At 37.5% G+C, this 22868-nt stretch overlaps 1 protein-coding gene across 2 annotated transcripts in view; it reads right to left on the bottom strand.

Annotated features, from left to right (window-relative positions):
- The window catches only part of LAMA2 (laminin subunit alpha 2), a 793905-nt gene that overhangs the window by 317835 nt on the left and 453202 nt on the right, over positions 1-22868 (bottom strand). For both annotated transcript variants that reach the window (XM_027848591.1, XM_027848592.1), the window contains exons 13-14: positions 18248-18349; positions 15732-15943 (exon numbers count right to left, since the gene is read on the bottom strand). In XM_027848591.1, coding sequence (XP_027704392.1) covers positions 15732-15943; positions 18248-18349 — 314 coding nt within the window. The remainder of the gene's footprint in view (positions 1-15731; positions 15944-18247; positions 18350-22868) is intronic.

Below are 22868 nucleotides of genomic sequence, written 5' to 3'. Positions count from 1 at the left end.
GTTAATACTCCTTCCAGATCTTTCCTCCATAACTCTATATTTCTTTTCTAATTCTTTCACCTAGTACTTTAATTTCATTTACTCAGGCAAAGATGGCATAGTGGATAAGCACTGAACCTGGAATCAAGGAGACCTGAATTAAAATCTGTCCTCAGAAATTTACTAGCTATGTGACTCTGGGTAAGTCACTTAACTGCTATCTGCTTCAGTTTCCTCACCTGTAAAATGGACATATTGATAGTACCTATCTTCTAGGGTTTTTGTGAGCTATTATTGTTGTTGTTAATTATAATAAATCATTTCAAACTCTTAATTTTTTCATCTCTTCCAGGAATTCTACTTGAACTTACGCCCAAGCTGTGTCCCCCCCCCCCCACCCCCCCACCCCCACCCCTTTGGAGTTTTGTTTGTAGAGGTTTTGGAGTCATTCTCTTCTTCTGGGTTTTTATTTTGGATGTCCCTGTAATCATAATAACTCTTTATAATAACTTTATGATAAAACTTTGTGGAGTTTTTGTTCATTCATTCTTCCAGTCTTACTTTATGAATTGGGACTCTGTGTCAGGGTCATAATCTCTGTACTCCCAGAGGTATTGTCTGAGACTTTTGTATTTTCTCTGGTTTTTCTGCTACTTTTTTTTCCCTGGGTATTGAGTGCTATGTTTTTCAAGAATTTCAGGAATAGCTCTGGCTAGGAATCTAGAGGCTTTCAGTGGACCCCAAAAGGTCTGATATAGGATGAAGTCTGATAACTGATCCCAATTTTAGTCTGGGTGACACAATTGAGATTTTGCTCCTGGTTTGAGTTCCAGTAGGTTGTTGCAAGGCTTTTCAGGTTCAGAGTGTTGAAACTGCAGGCTCTTACTTGGTCTGGGCTCCCTTTCCTCATTAATCAGCTGCTTATCTCAGACTGGGTTGGGTGCCAAATATAAGAGCATACTCTAAAGTATGCTCACAGCCACACCACTGCTATTCACTTCTGTTCCAGCTCATTGCCTGGTACATAGCCTCAGGCCTATCACTTCTGGATCTATTACCTCCTAGTTCCTAGTTCCAGGCTCCAGTTCTATGCCCTTCTGGATTAAACCTGTCCTTAGTGTCTGCAGACCTCTATCTTCCTATGCCAACCTGGGCTGGAAAAATGACTTACTGTGATTTTTTTCCTTGAGTTTTCTGGTTATGATTTAGTATGGTTAATTTTTTATGTCTTTGAGTAGATGTGGAAAAAAAACTATGCTGTACTGCTTCTTCCTACTCTTCCATCTTTTGATGTTCTCCAGAGAAATGCTTTATTTGGCTCTCCAAGGAAAACCTGTGAGCTATTCATCCATTTAGCTTCTATTTAATCTTTTGGCTTAATTTATAGTAAAAATGTCAAGATTCAGTTCCTATCATCTTCATGTCTTCATTGTTCTCCAGGCTGTGCATACCTAACTCTTTAGACTTTGTTAACCCTGGAAGTTCACTTCACCCCTGGACTTCTCACACTAGAAATAGGCTTTGTCCCTGTGGCCGCTTCCTCTAATTGGTTGGTTCCTCTCAGAACTTTTGTTTTAAGGAGGATGCTGAGGCCAAACATGTCTTCAATCCTCTCTAGGTTGTACTGTTGACTAATCAGACTTTCTCTATGATCTCCCATGCAGGGATCCTCCTTACCCCCTCTTAAGTTCCTTAGGGGTAGAGAGTAGGTTTGTATTTCTTTATGTCCCCAGCATTTAGCACAATGCCAGGCAAATAATAAATGTTCAATAAATGCTGACTGACTTGCCTTGATTACAGTTTATGTTATAGGGACAAACATTTCACTTTTAGAGTCCTAATAGCTAAATTAACGTTCATAGAAAATCTAAAAACAATAATTCTTAGCACCCTCTTCTCCCTTTTCCGTCACTCTTGCCACCATAACTCTAGAACTAGAAGGGGAAAACCTTTAGGACTCACTCCAGTTTATATTTTTATTAATTTCATGAGTTACTGTGTCTAAAGAAACTATCATGAAATTACCAATCTGCTATCAATAAGAATCTCCATCTTTAGATAACCTGTTCTTTGAAAGCAGACCAAATCGATTACCCAAGACGTGTTAGCAACACAAAGACAACAAAAAAGTATGCGATTCTTGCCTTCTAGAACCTTATCATCTATTAGGATGTAGAGTATGGCATACACACAGATAAGTATAATAAAAGTAATATATGGTAGAGAAAAGTAGATTACCAGAAAAAAAAACACTTCAGTAACATTTGAAGAAGGAGAGATCACTTTGAGGTTGGAGAATCACAGGCAGCACTCAAGAATAACAAAATACCTAATATACTAAATGAGAGATAATCTCCAATGTACACTGTAAACATTTCACAAAAAGAGAAAATGAGGCAAATTAAAGATAAATTATTTGTTTGATATAACAAAGTAAACTTGCTTAAATATTAGGGAAACCTGAGAAGCCCTAGGCATTTATTTTTGGAAGGAACTATTGATTTCTTGGTGTCCTTATGAAATCACTGCCCTAAGTGCCCATAATGAAAGGTCACATGCTCCATGTCATGGTCAAGTTTTGGGCATTTTTATAGTCAAATTCAATTGCTTCACCAGTTCTTCCAATTAATTACCATAACAACTATGACAAGAGTAAAATAAAGTCAAATTGACCATGAGGCATCCAATTTGGTCAGGCCTCTTAGATATAATCCTATAATTTTGGAGGATATATAATTGATGGCCATTAAAAATAAAGAAAAAATTAAATTTATATTAGGCTATAAAACCAAATCTCTGCCTGAAGTGTTAGGAATTTTCCAAGCTATTAACAATGGAAATCCAAGTCATTGCTAACAAATTAATAATTTTTCATTTTATATAATCTCCATAAACTAGAGAAAGATGCTCATGGACCTGAAGGCCATTATATTGCCCCTAGGCCATGAGCTAACCAAGAAAAGGATGGGACTGATTGTATCTCTAGAGAGAAGGGAAGAAAAGGCATTCATTGGGAAAAAGATTAGAATCTAAATCCCATTCCAAGAAGGAGGTAGGAAAGGAAAGTCTGGGAAATGTTCAGATCTGCCTTCTCCTGAAGCAAGGCGGAAACAGAAAAGCCCTCAAAACTCTAACCTCTAGAGTGACACTTGCTGCTTTTACAAATGAGTGGCAGCATGGAGTAGTAGACAGAAAACTGTCCTTGAAGCCAAGAAGATCTGAGTTCAAGTCCTGTCTCTGACACATATTGGCTGTGTGACTTAAGTCATTAAACCTCTCACTGCTTCAGGCAAGTCTCTAAGATTATAAGCTACAGAGAAAGTATTAACTTGTATCGGTAAAGGGATTTTCCTCACCCAATCTCTATCCCTAACTCTTTTGAATAGATGAGTCAGGTTAGAAGCCTGTTCAAAGTCAAATAATTTAAGAAAGAAAAATTTAAGAAAACATTTAAAATAAAGATCCATAAGGAAAACTACCACAAGCAAACTGCCAAATTTCGTTTGCCTCTTGAACAGATGTTCCTTCCCTTAATCTGCACAACCATTTTGAACAATGAGAAATCTCTACACATAAGCATCTTAGCCAGTAATATTCCACATTTGCATTTCCAGTGTTCCATTTGAATTTCCAGTGTTCATTAGGTTCTGCTATTTAGTAAATGTGATTTTAATGTGTTTAACAATTTTAAGTGTTGCCCGTTGAAGAAAACTGCAGTTTATTTTTTCCCTCTCTCAATGTGGTCATTTCCATTCCTCTATGTCAGGCTGCAATCATTTAAATCCATAATTTTGACAGTAATGGTGCCCTGAATTCTGGAAATGAATGAACTGTCCAAGTCTTGTCAACTAAGGCAAATACATAAACTAACTATTACTGCTTCTGACTTCCAAATACAAACAAGATATATTTATTTGATGAAGTGAAAGGGCAAATGACACAAGCTAACATGGTGAGAATTGGAGCTAGATCAAATGTCTTAATATCATGTCCTGATATTGGAGCGAACATTACTCACAACTCTTCCCTTACAGAACCCTTCACAGAATATTGATTTCTACTAATTAGTCAATCAACAGACATATCAAGCACTTACTATGGGCCAGGTACTATGCTAATTGCTCACATTACAAGGACAAAGAGAAAATAGCTCCTACCCTTAAAGAGCTTACAGTCTAGCAGGGTAAGACAGCAAAGGTGTTACATAGCTACATACAAAATGTATCTAGACAGTGATTTTGAGAGGAAGGCTTTAGCAGCTGGGGGGATCAGGAAACTTTTTTTTTGTGAAAAGTTGTGCATTATGTAAAACCTGAAGGAATCAAAGGATGCCAAAAGAGTGCATTCTAGGCATGGGGGGGACTGCCTGTGGAATATACCCAAGTAGAAAACATAGTATGATATGTAATAGCAGAAAAGCCAATTTAGCCAGACTGCAATATGCATGGAGGAGAGTATTTCACAATGAGGCCTGAAGGGTAGGTTGGGATAAGGGTTTTAAGGACTTTAAATGCCATAGTACAAGTAATATTAAAAAAAAGGAAAAAAAAATTTAAAAATTAAAAAAATAAAAAAGAAGTTAATATTTTATTCCAGAAGTACTTGGAAATCACTTGCTTTTATTGAGTGGAGGAGTAGCATGATCAGATTTGCACTTTAGGAAAATCATTTTGGCTGCTAATATTTGTTCTGTTCAATACCACAAGCTCCCTTGAGATTTGGCTCTTAATGAAACTTTTAAAAAAACATTTCCTATTTCCATTCATTATTGGTACACATTATTTTGTATTCAGTTTCAAACCCTACCACTTATCATTAGATCCCATAGTAATGCTAAAGCAGTGAAGATAAAAAAACATTATGGTGGAAAGCTTTTCTAGGCCAAAGATTACTCATCTTGGCTACTGGACAATACTTTAATAATATTTAGTTTGGAAACCTCACAGAGTCCAAAAAGGACCTCAGAATCCTCTCTGGCCCATCACACCCCCAAACAAAAATTTCTGTACGGTCCCTGACAAGTTGGCACTAGTGTGCTACATTAACTGCCCAAGTAGATGATTCTAGGATTTTAGCATTGAAAGGAGAATTTTAAGGTGATAGCTGGAAATGAAAGGGTCAAGTAATGCTTTCCCTCTCCAAGATGGGAATGATACGGGCTTGTTTAAGGGTAAGAAGCCAAAATGAAGATGAAAGAAATGTATTGATTACTACTTGAAGCTACTAAAGGATGAAAGAGAATGAGAGCAAGATCACAGAAAGACTGGTTCATTTTGACAAGGAGAATGACTGCCTCTTCCTCAGAAATATAATGGATACATGGGTAGAAGTGGCAGAGAATCTAGGCCATGACCCAGTCTTCAAGGTTTGCCTTGTATTCATGTTAGGATGGTGTGGTGGACAGTGTATGAGACCCGGAGACAGGAAGACATGACTTTGAAAATGATCTGAGAAACTTACTAGCTGTGTGACCCTCGGCAAGACCCTTAACCTCTGTTTTAGTTTACTTATCTATAAAATGGGGATAATAATAGCACCCATGTCCAGGCTTATTGTGAAGATTAAATGACATGTATTTATGAAGCATATTGAAAACCTTGAAGCACTATATAAATGCTAGCCATTAACTCTGATTTGCATGTTCTCACCACCCATTCATTTTTGAATCCCTTCATTCTGGTATCACTATTGTAACCACTCTCTCAATTGCTAAATCCACATAGTAGCCATCTCTCAGACTTCATTTTCCTTGGCTATTCTGTAGATTTAATACTTCTGACCACACCACCCTTTTTAATACTCTCTTTTCTTGGCTTTAATGATGTGGCTCTTGCTTAGCTTTTTTTATGCCATCAGATCAGTTTTTCTCATTCTCTATTCCATCATCATGTGTTCTCCTTCAATTCTCTGTCCTCATCCCATCTTCTCTGTCTATACTCTTCCCCTTGTTGATCTTCTTAGCTTGCACATATTTAAATATCATTTCAATGCTGAATGCAGATTAATCCCAAATCTATATGTTCAGCCATAACCTCTTTCCTGCACTCTAGTCCTGCACTAATATATCAGTGATCATCATGATCAAGTCATCAGTATCATCGTTATTTCCTTCTCTCCTCTCAAATCACCAGCTTTCTATTTCATGCAGTCATAATTTCTCCCTAGAGTATTGTTAAACTTCCTAATTGGCTTCGCTGCTTTCGGTCTCTTCCTTCTAAATAGCTGCCAAATAATTTTCCTAAGGTACAGATCTTATTAGGGCACATGCCACATCTCTACTCAAGAAGCTTTCATGCCTTGAGAATAAAATACAAATTCTTAGCTAGGTATTTAAGGACTTCTATAATCCAGCTCCAACTGACATTTGTAGTCTTATTTCATTTAGTTCCCCTTCAGAAACTATGTTATGGCTGGTTAGACTGCTGGCATTTCTCTAAACTTGACATTCCATCTCCCAGCTTCATGCCTTTGCAGAGACAATTTTCCATGCTAGCAAGGTACTTTGTCCTCATCTCTGCCTCTCAGAATCATAACCTTCCTTTCTAGATCAACCCAGGAGCTAAGTCTTCCATGAAACCTTTCCTAATCCCATCCCTTGTTATTAATGCTGTCTTTTTCTCCAAATACATCATATTTGCATATATGTAAGTTCTTTGAGGACAGGGACTTATTCATTTTTACCTTCTAATCTCCAGCTCCTAGCATTTGCCTTGTTCATAGTAGGTCCTTAATAAATGTTTATTGAATGAGTGAATGAAAAAAAAACCCAACAAGCTATGTGTAATAGAAATTCACGGTTTCTTCTACAATATATTTTTCCTGCTCTCTGCATTTGAAACTATTTGTATTTGTTGGTGTTTGTCAAACTCATAATAAAAAATGTAGAAAAATATTTATTAGGTACTACTACATACAAAGCACTATGCTAGATGCTGAGAATACAAATAGAAAACTAGGACCATTCTGGACTCAAGAAACAATGAATTTAAAGCAACGGTAGTCAGGAAAGGGAATTTTCACCTGGGTAGTCTTAGGGCAGTTGTTTGTCATACCTTTTCTAATAACAATGGTATTGATGATTACTGATCCCAGAGCAATAGGTGGGAAGGTAGACAGGGTATGTTTGGATAGGAAGGTACATACAGGGCTACATGATGGATGATAAAATAGCCAGGATGGGAAGTATAGTATGTTCTGAGTTTGGGCAGAAATACTGAAATAACTAAATTTGTACTTATTTACTCTCCAGTTAGAGCAGTTTAAAACACAGGGCAGAGTTATAAAGATGAATGGATTCAAACCCATCTAGAATGCTATTTTTGGGGAAATTCCTTCCCCTATCTGGGTCTTAGTTTTCTTATGTGAAGAAATATAGGAACCAGAAGGGAAAGCATGGTGAAGAGTATTTGGATAAAAATCAATGAAAGGAGAAACAAGTTATTTTATCCACAGAGTATACTAGAGCAGTGGTGTCAAACTGAAATAGAAATGGGGGCCACTGAACCATACAAAAGGATCCCTACAGGTGTATATCGACTTAGAAAGCCATATATTAACTATTTATGTTTTATTGAATTTTTATTTATTTTGTTATATTTCCCAATTACATTTTAATCTGGTTTGGGCAGCACTCAGGTGTATTGTAGGCTACATGGGGCCCATGTGTTTGACAACTATGTAATAGAAACCATCTCAGTCTGACACTGAGGTGAGGTGGCAGTAAGGAAAAACTAAATGAAGTCACAGATGGCATTGTTATTTCTATGCACATTTTAGGAAAGACACTGGCAAGCTGGAGTCCATCCAGAGGAAGATGGCCAGGATATTGATGGAACTGGAGAAAAAATATTAATACAAATATCAATTGAAGGAACTTTTAATTGATAGCTTGTAGAATAAAGGATTTGGAAGTAGAGCAAATACTACCAATATTTGAAGGGGTGTTCTATGGAAGAGGGATTTGCCAGCCTGGCTCCAGAGAGAGGTCAGAACTATAGTGACAATATTGGATTGAACCTGCTGTGGCAGATATATTGGCTTGATAAAAATATAAACTTCCAAATGATTAAAATTAAGCCAAAGTGGAATGGAACAGTTTTGGGAGGTAGTAAATTCACCACCTCTAGAGATTTTCACAAGTGGCACAGTGGATAGAGAGCCCTGGGCCTGGAGTCAGGAAGACCTGAGTTCAAATCTGGCCCCAGACACTTACTAGCCATGTGACCCTGGGCAAGTAACTTAATCCTGTTTGCTTCTATAGAATGGGCTGGAGAAGGAAATGGCAAACCACTCCAGTATCTTTGCCCAAAAACAAAACAAAACAACAAACAACAGCAACAACAACAAAAACAAATTGGGTCACAAAGTGTTGGACATGACTGAAATGACTGAACAACAAAAGCTTTTCAAGGGGAGACTGTGTGACTAATTGTTGAGAGGATTCTCTTTTGAATATGAAGCAAACTGGATGCAGTATAGTGCACTGAAAGGACCACTGGTTTGGGAGTTGGGGGTGCTAGGTTTGAATACTGGCTTTGCCATTTATTTCCATGTGATCTCACATTCTTTCTTGGTCTCAGCTTCCTTATCTGAAAAAAACCAGGCAGTTAGAATAAATGGCCACTCTGTTCTTTTCTAGTTCTAAACCTATGACCTTTGAGAAGATTATGAGAGTCTGTGATTCTGCTAAGTAAACAGACAGGGCAGTGTGATCAGTAGAAGGTTGTTTTGTTTTTCAAGATACAAGAAATTCGTAAACTTTCTAGTTTTGGAGATATTGGAGGCAGAGGGGATGACTGAGGGAGAAAGAAGGCTAAGCACCTGTATGGAAAAGAACAGGAGCCAATTTTCTTTGGAACAGTATGAAAGTAGAAGAGGGCAAGTATTTATGTTTGATAAAAGGTAAGTTGTTGAGGAGAGAAGATGAGAGTCATGCTTACTTCCTGAACAAATTAGGTCATATATTGATCATAAGAGGTGGGGCAGGAGAGATCTGGTTCTTATATTTGCTTTCTAGTCTCCAAACACATGAAAACCAATTCAGTTGTAGTATTAAAACTTTAGAAAAACTGCTATTAGATTGGGTGAAAACAAGCTGTTTAATAAAAAACATATCACAGCAAAAGACTAAATAGCTTTCCTTTTGAAAAGGAATTTTTCCAAAGGAACAATGGATATCAGACTCCATAATGTTCACTTGGTACTTCTCCCAAGTACTTTTAACTAACCTGAATGTTTTCCTACCTTGAAACTTGGTGATGATATCAAAGAAAGTACTTAGGAAATGGGACAATCAGTCAGTCAATCAACAAGAGTTTAAATGTCTATTATGTCTAAGGAATTAGGGTAGGGATGAAGATACAAATATAAAGAATGAAATAATCCCTACTCTCAAGATGCTTGCATCACAGCAGTAATGGAAGACTGATCATCATGAAAGATAGCAGTGCACATGTTGGAAGTGATGGCAATGTATAGAAAATGAATAGTGTTTCATGGGAATGGAAAACCTAACAATCGAAATGTTTTCTTGCTTAGTGAGCCAAGAATTCACTTAAAACCAGTATGGGGTGCTAGAAGGAGCAATGAGTTGGAATCAGAGTCATGAACTCTGTTTAAAGCCTGCATTTGCTAGTTTATACTTCTATGATCTTGGGGAAGGAAGGAAGGAAGGAAATAATCATTTGTTAAGTGACTCCTATACGCTAGGCATTATGCTAAGCACTTTTCAGTTATCTCATTTGATACAACAATCCTGAAAAGTAGATGCTATTACTATCTCCATTTTATAGTTGAAAAAACAGAGAGAGATTACAGGCCACATAGCTAGGAAGTGACTATTTTCCTTACTCTAGGTCTAGAACTCTATGCACTGAGCCAGCCAGTTGCCTCTAGGACAAGTCATTGAACCTCTCTAGGACTTTGTTTCCTCATCTGTAAAATGTAGGAAATGGATTAGAAAATCTCTTAAGCTATTTTTATTCCAAATCCTAGGTTCCTATGACCTGACAAATCTACTTTCCACCTGTTAAGAATAAGAATGACATGGGTATTCCCCAAATCTAAGCAATGAGTGAAGGCTCATTATATCACTGTCAGTCAAGAACACCTAAAAGACGAGAGGATTTTGTTCTATGAGCTCCTGAGTTGTCCTTCACTTGCTAATCTCTGAACTCTATGGACTTTTTTGGTGAGGAGAGGTGAGTGGGATCCATACCTATAGGTACTCCTTATGTGGGGAACTCTTTCCACTGATGCAGATCAGCAACTCATCTCTAATTCATAGTCTAAGAGAGGCACTGAGAGGCTACCTGACTGGCCCATAGTCTCATAGCCAATATGTGACAGACACTGGACTTGAACCCAGTTCTTCCTTATCCAAAGACTAGTCATGTCACTTCTATTATTCCATATCATTTCACTAAAGATTTCACTAATGTATTGCCAAAAAAAAAAAAAAACCAAACACATCCTTCGCCATCTTGACAATCCAATATTAATATTATGCACACCAAGGACACCTATATTAATTTTGTGACAACACATTAGTTCTTTTGCACCATGGAATCTCAGATCATCAATATTAATATCAGTAACTCATACCTGCGTCACTCTCAAAGACAAGATTGAACAGATTAGTGCGAACACTCTAATCAGAATATGTCACCACTATTAAGAGAATGATGGAAATTATCCAGATAATATGACCTTCCTTAAATCACATCATTAATTGCCAGCATATTGCATCAAAATATAAGGACCAATACTGAACAGTATGCTTGTCTACATTCGTTGACCTGATGCAAGCAAATTACTTCCTCAACAAACCTAAACTTTGAGAGATGCTAGGATATTTTGACTGATCTGAGGTCATAGATAATGTGGTAATTTATGTCAGAATTGACAGTGTTCTATCTAACCACTTCACGTGACTACTAGTTTGATGCTTAACAGTTCCAGTCTTGTTCAATAAATTTAACAGTGTCTCACCAATATTTCTTATACTTAGAGTGGACTAGTGAGCTTATTTTTCTTATACTGATTCTTACTTTGAAAGGTCTGTTGTGTATATTGTGGGATGTTGGGCTCTTTATAATGAACACTCCTAGCCAGTTTGGGCTGACTTAAAGATCCCTTTCTAGTTATATTTTCTCTGCGTATTACTGTTGTTCAAGGTATATCATCTTGAACAAATTGTGATTTTATTGCATTATGAAAGGAATAGAAGGGTAAATGGGCATATTTTCTCAATAAGAAGAAAGCTTTTCCTTTATGCTCCCAGGGCATTTTTAGTTTGATGCTTTTTCCTACTCACATTAACTGAAATCTAATCCTGTATTAAGAAAAATGTTCAGATACAAGAACACATCTGACAATATTCATATGAGAACAGGATTTGAAAGTTCAATTTCTTTCTACAGTTTGAAAAATATAAAATGGGTTTAATTGTTATAATTAATCTGGGTCACCACACACTTAAGGGCTTAATGTATTCCAAAAAGATTCAGAAATAGCATCATCAAGTTGCCATTACTACTCTCAGATCTCTTCATTACACATAGATATTAAAGATATTGGGCACTGTATCAAATTCTTGTCATTTGTAGACACAACATATGGCCTGATTAGAAGCTTCGGACAAATACAGGCTATCTGTACCAATGCACATTCCCACACTCATTTGCAGATCTGCACACACACACATACATTTATAAAACCATTTATTCTAGGGCAAGTTAAATGAATTTAGAAAAAAAACCAACCTCTTTGGAGGGTTTTTTGAAACAACTCCAAACTACAATGTTAATTTTGCTTTTGTATTTCCTCAAAGAAGTAAAAGAAAAACCTACCATGAACAACTATTCAAATGATCCAGGTGACTAACTTCCTTTTGATCTTAGTCATCACAAGTATAGACGAGTATTATCACTATTAATAGTGGTAGAAGTTAGTCAATCAGTCAAAAGCATTTTTAAAGTGCAAAGCGCTGGAAATACAAAGAAAGGCAAAAGACAGTCCAGTCTGTGTCCTTGAAGATTTGAAGTTAACTTTGTGATCAAAAGTAGTTGAAGAAAAGCCTCTATTCTACAAAATAGGGAAAGTCTTTATACTCTTCCTTTTTGAGATAAATCTATTAGAATATTTACTAACACTACGGTGATGGTGACTAACCATTTAGGCTTGTTGCACTTTACTCCTCTTCAGACACTCTAAGCTTCAACCAAACTAGCTTTCCTTGATGTTCCTCATATAGGACAACCTTGCTCTTAACTCCATTGCTTTATACATGCTGTCACACCTACTTCCCCATTCTATCTTTACTCCATCTTCTCTCCAACTTCTTCTTCACCTTCCTTCAAAGTTCAGACCAAGTGTCACCTACTACATAAGGCCATTCTTCATTTGTTAGTGCCTTCCCCCCCCAATTATTTTTTATTTGTTTACATGTTTGTCTTTTCCCTCTCCTTCAATAATAATAAAAAAAAGTAAGCTCCTGGAAGACAAGCAATTGTTTCATTTTTGTCACTGTATGTATATACCAGGCTCTATCTTGGTGCCTGGCACAATTTATAGCACATAATAGGGACTAACGTGCTTGTGTAATGAATGAATGAATGAATGAATGATGTCCATTTTGTTTGAATAACGCCTTTTGAATATAAAACTTGTAAGAATAATGTGTTCTATGAAGCTCACTTTGTTACTCATACAAAATCATATTAAGGCAATGTGGCACAACAGAAAAAAATAGTTCTGGAGACAAAAGACCTCAGTACAAATCCTGGTCTTCACCCTTTGTTAGCTGTGTGACCTTGGAAAAACCACTTACCCTTACTGGGTCTCAGTTTCCTTATCTACAAAATAGAGGGTGAAGAGTGTAGGGTACTGGACCTGGAGTCGAGAAAACCTTTGTTCAAGTCTGACCTCAACCTTTTACTAACTGTGATACCATGGGAAAATCACTTAACCTCTGCTTGCCTTAGTTTCCTAAAATGTAGAAATGGGGGAAATATGGTTATCACTTCCACATAGTGACTTTCCTCATCATGATTTCGATATATTGCAGGTTGACATAAGAAATTAAAGGGGAATTTTTTTGCAAGTTTTGTGGAAATTGCAGACAACACTGAGCCTATGACCAAATATTTAACCCAAATTTTACAATAAGGTACTGTGAACACCCCACAAAAAATAAAAGAATTCCAACTTCTTCTCTGGTACAAAGGGATGGCCAACTTTTTTTACACAGATTTTCCAGATTGGAGGGGGGGGCAGTGTACCTTGCCCCTCACCCCCTGAGATGTGGAAGGGATAAGTGTAGTACTTACCTCCCAGGGTTGCTGTAAGGATCAAAAGTGATAGTATCGGTAAAGCATTTAGCACAGCGCTTGACACACAATAAGGGTTTTCTTCCTCTTTCTTCCTTCTCGCCTCTCTCCTTGCCTCCTGCCTTTTCCCTTACAGTATAAATCCTAAATTTATGATTCTATGATAAGCTAGTTTACCATTTTTGAGGTTTCTTCTTTGAAACCATTTTGTAGTTATTTTCAAGCAGTGAAGATCAGCATGAGACTAAGAGAAAGCAAACTACAGCATCCCCAAAACAGGAGGGGCTCTATCCATGCTTTTTAACTAATCAGGCATGAGTTACATTGCAAGACTCAAAGGTAAATGTTATTTCCAAGGGATAAAGAAGAAGTAATACAGGCTAGTTAAGCTCTTCTACTGTAACATGAGAATGAAGAGTTGTCTTCATTTTACAAGTTAAGAAAGTATGTATGAAACCAGTTAAGTTTACTGCCTGGGGTTAATATTCTAGAATGGCATAAGAATGAAAAATGTCAGAGAGGTAGATAGACATTACAAACATCCTAGGTGCCTAATAGTACAAGGAGAAAACACTCCTATGAATGCTGTATGTTGGTTTCACTAGTTTATCTAATGATTATATCAGGAGGAATACAAGTGCCTTTCTAGGGTAGAGGTTTAGAGACGGGGCTCACGGGTACACTAATTCTTGTTGGGCTCTTCTCATTTATTTGTGTTTTCACAGAACTCTGCAGCAAGTCAGAAGCCTACTGTGCAGGAGAAGCTGCAATCACTTCAAGTGATATTTTACAAATATGACTCAATTCGCCCAGCAGATCAGAGATAAATAAAATATAACAAGTCTGCCACAATGGGAGCCAGGCTGCTTCTCAGCTCACCTCAAGTGGGTAACAGTTTCAAAACTTGGTGTTCCATTTTTATAACTGGCACCCCAGAGGTACCATTTGGTAACAAGTGACACAAAGAAGTCATATTACCTGACTTGTCTTCAGGGGCTACCTTGTATAACCAACTTTGGTGAGCATGCTATTCACCTAACGGGGACACTGGAGATGACTTCAAAGAAATGCATGATTTTTAAGTGTTGTTTGGCAAAAAATTTTAAGTGATCTCCCCATGCCCCCCACCACTTTTTGTCTATATACTTGTTATTCATTTTTTTTTTTGTTTTTTGCTTTTTGGTGAAGCAATCAGGGTTAAGTGACTTGCCCAGGGTCACACAGCTAGTAAGTGTCATGTGTCTGAGACTGGATTTGAACTCATGTCCTCCTGACTCCAAGGCCAGGGTACTATCCACTGCGCCACCTAGAGGCCCCTTTGTCATTCATTTTTGAACCTGGAAGACTACGGCCGGGAAATGCTAACATCCTCTATTGTCTAAAAGGGACACACATCATTAATTCCTAAGTGTTTCTTCTCATCCTCTTGCCAAGTTCTTAATACAACCACCTATGAAGGAACAATTCACTGGGAGTTGTCTTACCAATGAATTTGAATTCTCTTCTTAGGAAGAGCAGATTGATGATCAGGCTTAGCAGAAATATTACAAATGAAAGGGAAAACCAGGGAGTATATCAGGGAAATGATATCAGGAAAGTCTCTTACAGAAGAATAAGTATTAGAAACACAGTAAAGTTATCATGTGGTTTTCATACACAGAGAGGATAAAGTGTCAGCTTTTGGCCCTCGCTGATAATGTGGTTTGCCTTGATTTATAACACAGAGTGGTCACTAGATCGTTTCACATTTACTAAAAGCCAGGTGGGTATGGAGGAAGGGATCCAATTAGGACTCAGTTCAATTTCAAAATTTTGCAACAAAAATATCATGATTTTAAAACTGGAAAGCAAAGCCAATCATACTTTATAGAGATTTTTCACAGAAGGCAGAAAGTTCTTCTTAAATAGAAACAGTCAAATGGTAGAGCATTCTTATGTTTTCATAAGAGGATTAGAAAATTAAAAATTAGAGAATCTTCTATTTCTCACTGTGGACTACAAGCTACTAGGCAGAAACTTTTGACCTGGTAAATAGCAAAATACAATTTATAGAAACATAAATATGCCTCATGGCACCAGTGACTCTCACATCCTATGAATGCATCCTATAGAAAGACCTTATTTCCCAATATAATATTTCTCAGTCTAGGAATCCACTATTGGTGGATTCCAAGGGAATGAGAAGGAGCTATGAGCTTTACAAATTTAATATACAAAGGAGAAACAATTCTAGGAGGTCACCTTAAAAAAAATTTAATAGAAACATGTTCCTGCAATCCAATCCACTACTTAAAAATATTTCATAACCACACATGGACATATCAAACAAGTGCTGAAGGGCCCCACTGATCCAATGTTTAAGGATAGCTTCCACATAAAATTATACCCCACGGCAAGGCTATAAAGTGTAGTTTCTGCTTTTACCTGAAGATGGCATCCATCCCAAGGATGTATGTGGCTTGTATGAGAAGTCTCTTTATATTTGCCAGGACGGTCATAAATTCCTTTCTACTGACTCGAGATCCAGTGCCATGAACATTAAATAATTCTGAACTAAGCAACACAACATGAGTATACTTTTCAGATGGTGACAGGTAGATTTCTTCCTGGGCTGTGCTGATTCGTAAGCCATTTCCCTAAAAAAAAATACATGCAAGAATAAACTTAAGAGTAGAGAATGGCAAAAACATCATTGACTTATACAGACAGCTTAAGAATAGTTCCATTTGTGGTCTAGTGGAGGGAATACTAGGTTGGAGTCAGAGGGCCTGGACTCAGATTCCAGCTTTGCCACTTACAACCTTTGGAAAATGAGCTTGACCTCTGTAGACCTCACCTATAAATGAAAAAAAAAAATTACTCCCATGATCCATTCCAGCTCTAACTCTATGTATTTTCGTTGACTTTACACTGAATTTACATTGTTAAATTTCAATGTAAATTCAAACCCAGATGATTTTTCCACATTTACTCAACCGACATCTTGTCTTTCTCCCCTACCATTAATTGGTACATATGCAGGGAATGTTAAAATAAATTTGATATTAGCCTAAGCAACACATAATGACAAAGATTGATGCATATGTTGAAGGGGGGAGGTGAAAGTAATTCCAAAGCATTTAATTTTTGATTATACAGGCTATTGCTGCCCTATGTGAATGTCAAACACAGAGAACTAGCTTCATTCACAGGAGCTGAGTAGGAAGTTAGCCTGTTTTCAAGCAAGCATCCACAAAATATATCCTTCAGATCTTCCTACTTTCTTGGTGTGGAAAGGGGGACAGGTCATAATGACTTTCTACAGGGAAAATCTAGAGAATCACCAGGAGTCCACTGTTCACAGTATGTTAATGGCATCGTAACAAGAAAAAATACTTTGACTAACCAATCAATTTAGGCATATCTCTTTTTAATATATTAATAAACCATCATTTCAATATCTTACATCTAAAGAGCTCCTTTCATCTCAAAGGAAGCCAAGGGAGAGAAGTAAAGAGCACATTTTCATGGAAACCTAGAAATTCAGAGCTAGAAAGGCCCTCAGAAGTTATCTAGGTCTAATTTCCACATTTTAGAGATGAGAAAACAGGCCAAAGAGGTGGAGCAATTTGCCCAATTTCAAACAGCTAACTCAGAGCAGAGCTAAGTAGAGGAACCAGCTCTCTTGATTTCTCATCCATTGCTTTTTCCACCATCCCACAGTAGAACTGGGCCTAGGAAAAAAAAGTCTTAAGAATTGTGGTTCCAAGTCAACACTTATTACCTTGTATATGAAGATAGTTTGGTACAGTTGAAAAAGCATTGGCTCTGGAGTGGGCCTGGATTCAAATCCCAGTTCATGTCTCCAGTAGCTGGGTGACGTTGGACAAGTCAATTAAATTCCTCAGTCTTTTATTTCCTCAGCTACAAAATAAGGAGCTTGGACCTGATGGCTTCTGAAACCCCTAGAAGCTTCACATCTTTGATCATCCGTGATCCTATAACTTTAAGACTATATGTGGAATCAGAGGAGCTTGGATGGGCAAGTGACCTAGGCTGGACAAGTTACTTTACTTCTCTTTGCTTAAGTTTCCTTATCTATAAAAAGAAGGTTTGGAGATAACCTTTAAGGTGTTCTTCAGCTCTGAATACTATACGTACAGGAAAGCTGGGGATATCTAAACCCAGTGATGTGCTGGTAAATGTTTAACAACTAGAAAAAACTTACGCATGATAACTTTTAAATTAACTTTGCATTATTAATACTTCACACCAATTCCTTAAGTCTAGATAATCAACAAAACAGTAAATCAAGCCCTGACTTACAGTGATTTTTTAAGGAATAAGCGCTTGCGCTGAAAATTTAATAATTAGCTGGTTCAAGTTGGCTCTAGAACACTCATCTATAAGCCCACAAATGACTTTAATCTTTGGAGACTGCAATGGTCCACCTGCATTCATCACACCCAGTTAAAAATTTTGGCAGTCAAATCTTTGCCCTCATCCCAATGGTCAAACCCACTTTTCATTGACTCTAGTACAGTTCAAATCAAAAAGTGAAGGGATCAAACAGCAAGAACCAAAAGAAGAAGTTAGAGGGGAAGAATATCATTACTCATATTAGAATTTGCCCTGACACTGTAACTAACACTTAAGTTTTCACAAAAAATCTGTCATAGAGTTTTAATGACTATAATTTGTCAACTGCTGCATGTCTTAGCTTAAAGATCTTCTGTTACAAGGGGGATCTTATCATTCTGCCTAGCATCTTAGGTCTGTTTCATAGAGATATACTAAAGGGAGGAAAAACAACCTTCACCAAGCATGTGATTTCTTGTTCATTTGCAGCCTCATATCAAGTTGACCAAGTTACAATTAACGTAACAGAATTGCTTAAACTCCTAAATGAGCTGATAGGCAGAAAATAGTTATATTGCCTCAACGGCACTCAGTATCTTTACCTCTAAGATGATCATGAACTGCAATACATTTTCTAGATCTTCTTCTTCTCCTATGAGGTCATAAGAAATAGTAAATTTCAATTGTCCTTCAGCAGCTGTCAACTGCAAGAAATGAAAGAATAGAGCATTTATTAAGTGCTTGCGATGAGCAAAGAAGGCCACTAGGTGGCGCAGCAGATAGTGTTGGGACCGGAATCAGGAAGATTCATCTTCTTGTCCAATCTGGTCTTGGACATGTACTAGCTGTGTGACTCTGGGTAATTCAATGCTATTTGCCTCGGTTTCCTCATCTGTAAAATGAACTAGAGAAGGAAATGGCAAACCACTCCTCTGTCTTTGCTAAGAAAACCCCAAATGGGGTCACAAAGAGTTGGACACAGCTGAAATGACTCAACAACAACAAGTGTGGGAAGTATAGATCATTGTTTTTATTTTATTTATTTTAAATTTATGGAATAAAGCATTTCTATAACATGTATAATTTTTAAAAAATGGTTGCATGTGAAACTGCAAATTAAAAAAACTAAGACTAAAGATCCCCATTTTGCCTAGGTTGAAAGCACAATGACAACTCTTGAGCCTGATATTTCTACTGGAAGGCATAGGACCTTTGACCTGCTGGGTTCCCAATGTAGATTAGTCTACTCTTCCTTAGGCAGCCTGGTACCCAGTACCCCCAGCTACACCCTAGCACTATATTGATGTTGGACTTAGGAATTACTGCAGACATACAATCTTGTGTTTGTGCTGTAGATCAGAACTCCTGAGGTCAAGTAATCCAGCAGCAGGGATTACATGTTATCCATCTGCATTCAGTTTATTTTTTTCAATAGCAATAATAATCTAACACTTATTATAAACATACTGTGTACAAAGCATGGTGCTAGAAGCCACATAAACAAAGATGAAATTATGTTTAGTCCCCACCCTCAAGAAACAAAATATAATAAGGAAGTTTCCAATAATTATGTGGCTGAGTATGCTAAATGAAAAGAAACTGTAGCTAGTGGCTTTTCCCTTGTGCTTAGTTTTTCTGAAAGAAGCAGCATTGTATATAGTGAAGACCACTGGACTTGGATTAAGACAATCTGGATCTGAATCCCAACTCCATTATTTACCATTTGTGTGACTTTGGGTGAGTCATTATACCTCTGTGGGTCCTAGTTTCCTCATTTATAAAATAATAGGGTTGGATTAGATATCCCCAAGGTCCCTTCCAATTGTAAATCTATGATCCTGTATAGTTAGGTGGCACAACTGATAGAACACTGGATTGGAGTCAGGAAAACCTGAGTTCAATTATGACCTTAGACTCTTGCAAGTCACTTAACCACTAACTGCCTCAGTTTCCCCATCTGTAAAATGGGATAACAATAGCACTTGTCTCTCAGGGTTGTTGTGAGGGTAAAATGAGATAGTATTTGTAAAGTGTTTTGCCAACATTAAAGTGCTATATAAACACTAGTTATTATCATAGCTTTGTACACAGGTGAGGAAATAGGTTATGAAAACATTTGCATTTTCTTTTAAAATATTTCACTATTTCAAGGAGAAGTCATTTTGAGAAAAGAAGATTGAGGAAGTTAGAAATGTGGATGAAAACAATCTATGTGGACTCTACTGAACAATTCTAATCATGATACACGTACAAAATGTGTTATTTTCTCTAGAGTCAGAGAATTGTTGATTAAGTTAAATGCTAAGAAACAGAACACAGATCTTCTTGCTCTCTTGTTATTCCACAGATTGAGTTCTGGAATTTCCCATCAGAGAAGTGACTGTGTCAACACTGGGGTACGAGAAGAAAAAGAATTCTACCAATTCCTGAGGGTCACTGACTCTTTCTGTATGGGTGAATTTATTCAAGGAAAACATCAATCTACTCACTCGACAGGCAGCTTACATAGATCATAAGCTGAGAAATACTAGAGGTCAAGAAAGGATGAAAATGCAGCAGTGAATTTTATATTATGAGAAACTTCCATCAAAAGAGCAAAATGTAATAATCTCCTCTACTCTCCTATAGTCGAAGTAGTTTAGTTCCAATGAACATGATTTCTTCCGCTTCATGATGCTTCTTAGTATCTTCCCTTGCCCTTGACAACCATATCAGTTACAGTACACCTGCCTTTGCCCTTACTCTACCCTGACAATGACCTTATTAAAAAAAAAATCATTTTAGGAAAGGAATCCAGACTGTAATCATGGAAGACAAAGTTCCATGCAAATTCTGAACTGTGGCTTTGTTTATTTCAGTATACCACAGCCAATAAAGTTGTTGACAAAATGGAGCTGATTTGTATTCTAGGGTTTGCTCCACGCTCTTCTCTGAGACACAGATCTATGGTAGCTGTCTCGCTGACTTCTCAACACAGACTGCTGGCCAGAGAGTAGCTCCAGGGAGCACCCTGGGTGGAAGGGGGAGAGCCTTGATTGTTTTCTATGTTGATCCACAGAGACTGGTATATAGTATTTTATGGCTTATTAAAAAGGACTTTTCCATTCTAAAAATAACAATATACTGCAATGGATTCTGAGCTCATTATGTGAAGTTCTAACATGGCTCTCAAAGTCAGAGAATGCCTTTCTTTCCCCATTCTTCAAAGAAATGCTCATTCTGTAATTTTCTACTGTATCTAACGTGATAAATATCTGCTGGGATGGTTGTACTTTGCATTATGGTGAGTAATGAGGGGATACCCTTCATGAAAAGTTCAGTTTTATTAGTACAAGCCTCCCAAATTCCAAACCGTGGACTTGTTCAATAAGCTGAACATTCTTGCTCAGTAATGATGTTTTGGAAAAGAGAAGTTTAAAGCTGTTCTTAAAAGACTTAAAGAAAAAAAAATCTTGGTAGCATGTACAGGTGGGTTGGAAAGATGTCTGGAAAGAGTAGTTTTACCAAAGATTTTGAGCTTCAAATGAACTAAAAGATTAGATTATTTTGAATTTAGGTAAGAAAGTACTAATAAATTCCAATGGTCAATTAGGTGGCCCAGTGGGTAGAGTGCTGGGCCTGGAGTCAGGAAGACTCATCTTTCCAAGTTAAAATCTTGCCTCAGACACTTACCAGCTATGGGAACCTGGGCAAGTCACTTAACCCTGCTTGCCTTAGTTTTCTGATCTGTAAAATGAGCTGGAGAAGGAAATGGCAAACCACTTCAGTATCTTTGCCAAGAAAACTCCAAATGGGAATTGATGGAATCCTAATAAAGCTGCCCCTAACCCTGATATTCTAACTTCTTTATGGGCCCACCGAACAGCAGGCATGTCCTGATTTGACCACACAATCTAGCTTTAACAACACTACAGGTCCCCAGACTCAATATAGCCACTGCTCCTAGCTATCCACTGCCCCCAGATCCAATTCACATACTTGAACAGGTGTGTCCTTGTACTCAATCGCTAACCAATGAGAAAGCAGCCTGACCGAGATGATGGACCACCAAATCATAGAAGGAACCCTCTCCCCTATTACCTAATCTCTTAACAAACCCCTCTTGTCTTTTTAAAAATCCATCTTGCTTTCTCTGAAGTTGCTGGTTCCTCTTGGAAGTTAGTCTGCTTCATGAGAGGTGTCAATCTTAATAGATGCCTGTACTTGGATTAGAGGTGGTCTGACTCTGAATTCTTTCTTTTTTTAAGGCAATTGGGGTTAAGTGACTTGACACTTACTAGCTGTGTGAACCTGGGCAAGTGTTTGGTCTGAGGCCGGATTTGAACTCAGGTTCTCCTGACTTCAGGGCCAGTGCTCTATCCACTGCGCCACCTAGCTGCCACCTAGCTGCCCCCTGACTCTGAATTTTTCAAGACAGTGCCACCATGACACACCATGAAACTACAACAGGGTCACAAAGGGTTGGACACTACTAAACAACACAAAACAAATTCCTATTTTACTGGAACCCCTAAATCTATAAGATAGCACAAAAATGCCAGAGATGGCGCATGATGGAGTGGAAAAGGGCAATGAACTTGTTGTCAGGATAAAACTAGGTTCAAAGCCTGTGTCTGACACTTAATAGCTGTGTTTTAGTGGGCAAGTCACTCCCTGCCACAGCCTCAATTTCTTCATCTGTAAAATGAGGGAGATGATATCTTATCTCATAAGATTATCATAAGAATCAAATGAAATCATATTTATAAAGTGCTTCAGAGCACTTAGATTACTACAGAAATAGCCCCTATTATATTTTAGAGAATTAGTCTTTTAACTCTTACTTGGAGAAATAGGTATTTAACTTTGTCTCTAAGATGATTATTCTCTTGGTCCTTATTCCTTTCTCCTTCCTTAAAAAATAAACAGGGCTTTCGATCTTCACTTGCCTCTGCTGGCCTCTCTGAATGCCATTCAAATGACCCCAATTCAATTAAATTGAACAAACATGTCTTTAAGAAAGCCTTTTCTAATTCTCCTCAGTCAGCAACTCTCTCTTCTTCCTTTATGCTTCTGCTTTTCCCTCAACCTTTACCATAGTACTCATTACATTTTGCCTTATATGATAGGTATGCACATCACCTATACTCCTAGTTCTTAAGACCCCTGAAGGTGGGCTTTATATTTAGTTCAATTTTATATTCCCCACAGCATAAAGCAGAGTGGTTGGTATAAAGTGCTTAA

This window comes from Vombatus ursinus, unplaced genomic scaffold (genome assembly GCF_900497805.2).
Source record: "Vombatus ursinus unplaced genomic scaffold, bare-nosed wombat genome assembly UNPS02006779.1, whole genome shotgun sequence".
NCBI lineage: Eukaryota > Metazoa > Chordata > Mammalia > Diprotodontia > Vombatidae > Vombatus > Vombatus ursinus.
This window is presented reverse-complemented; position numbering and strand designations above follow the sequence as displayed.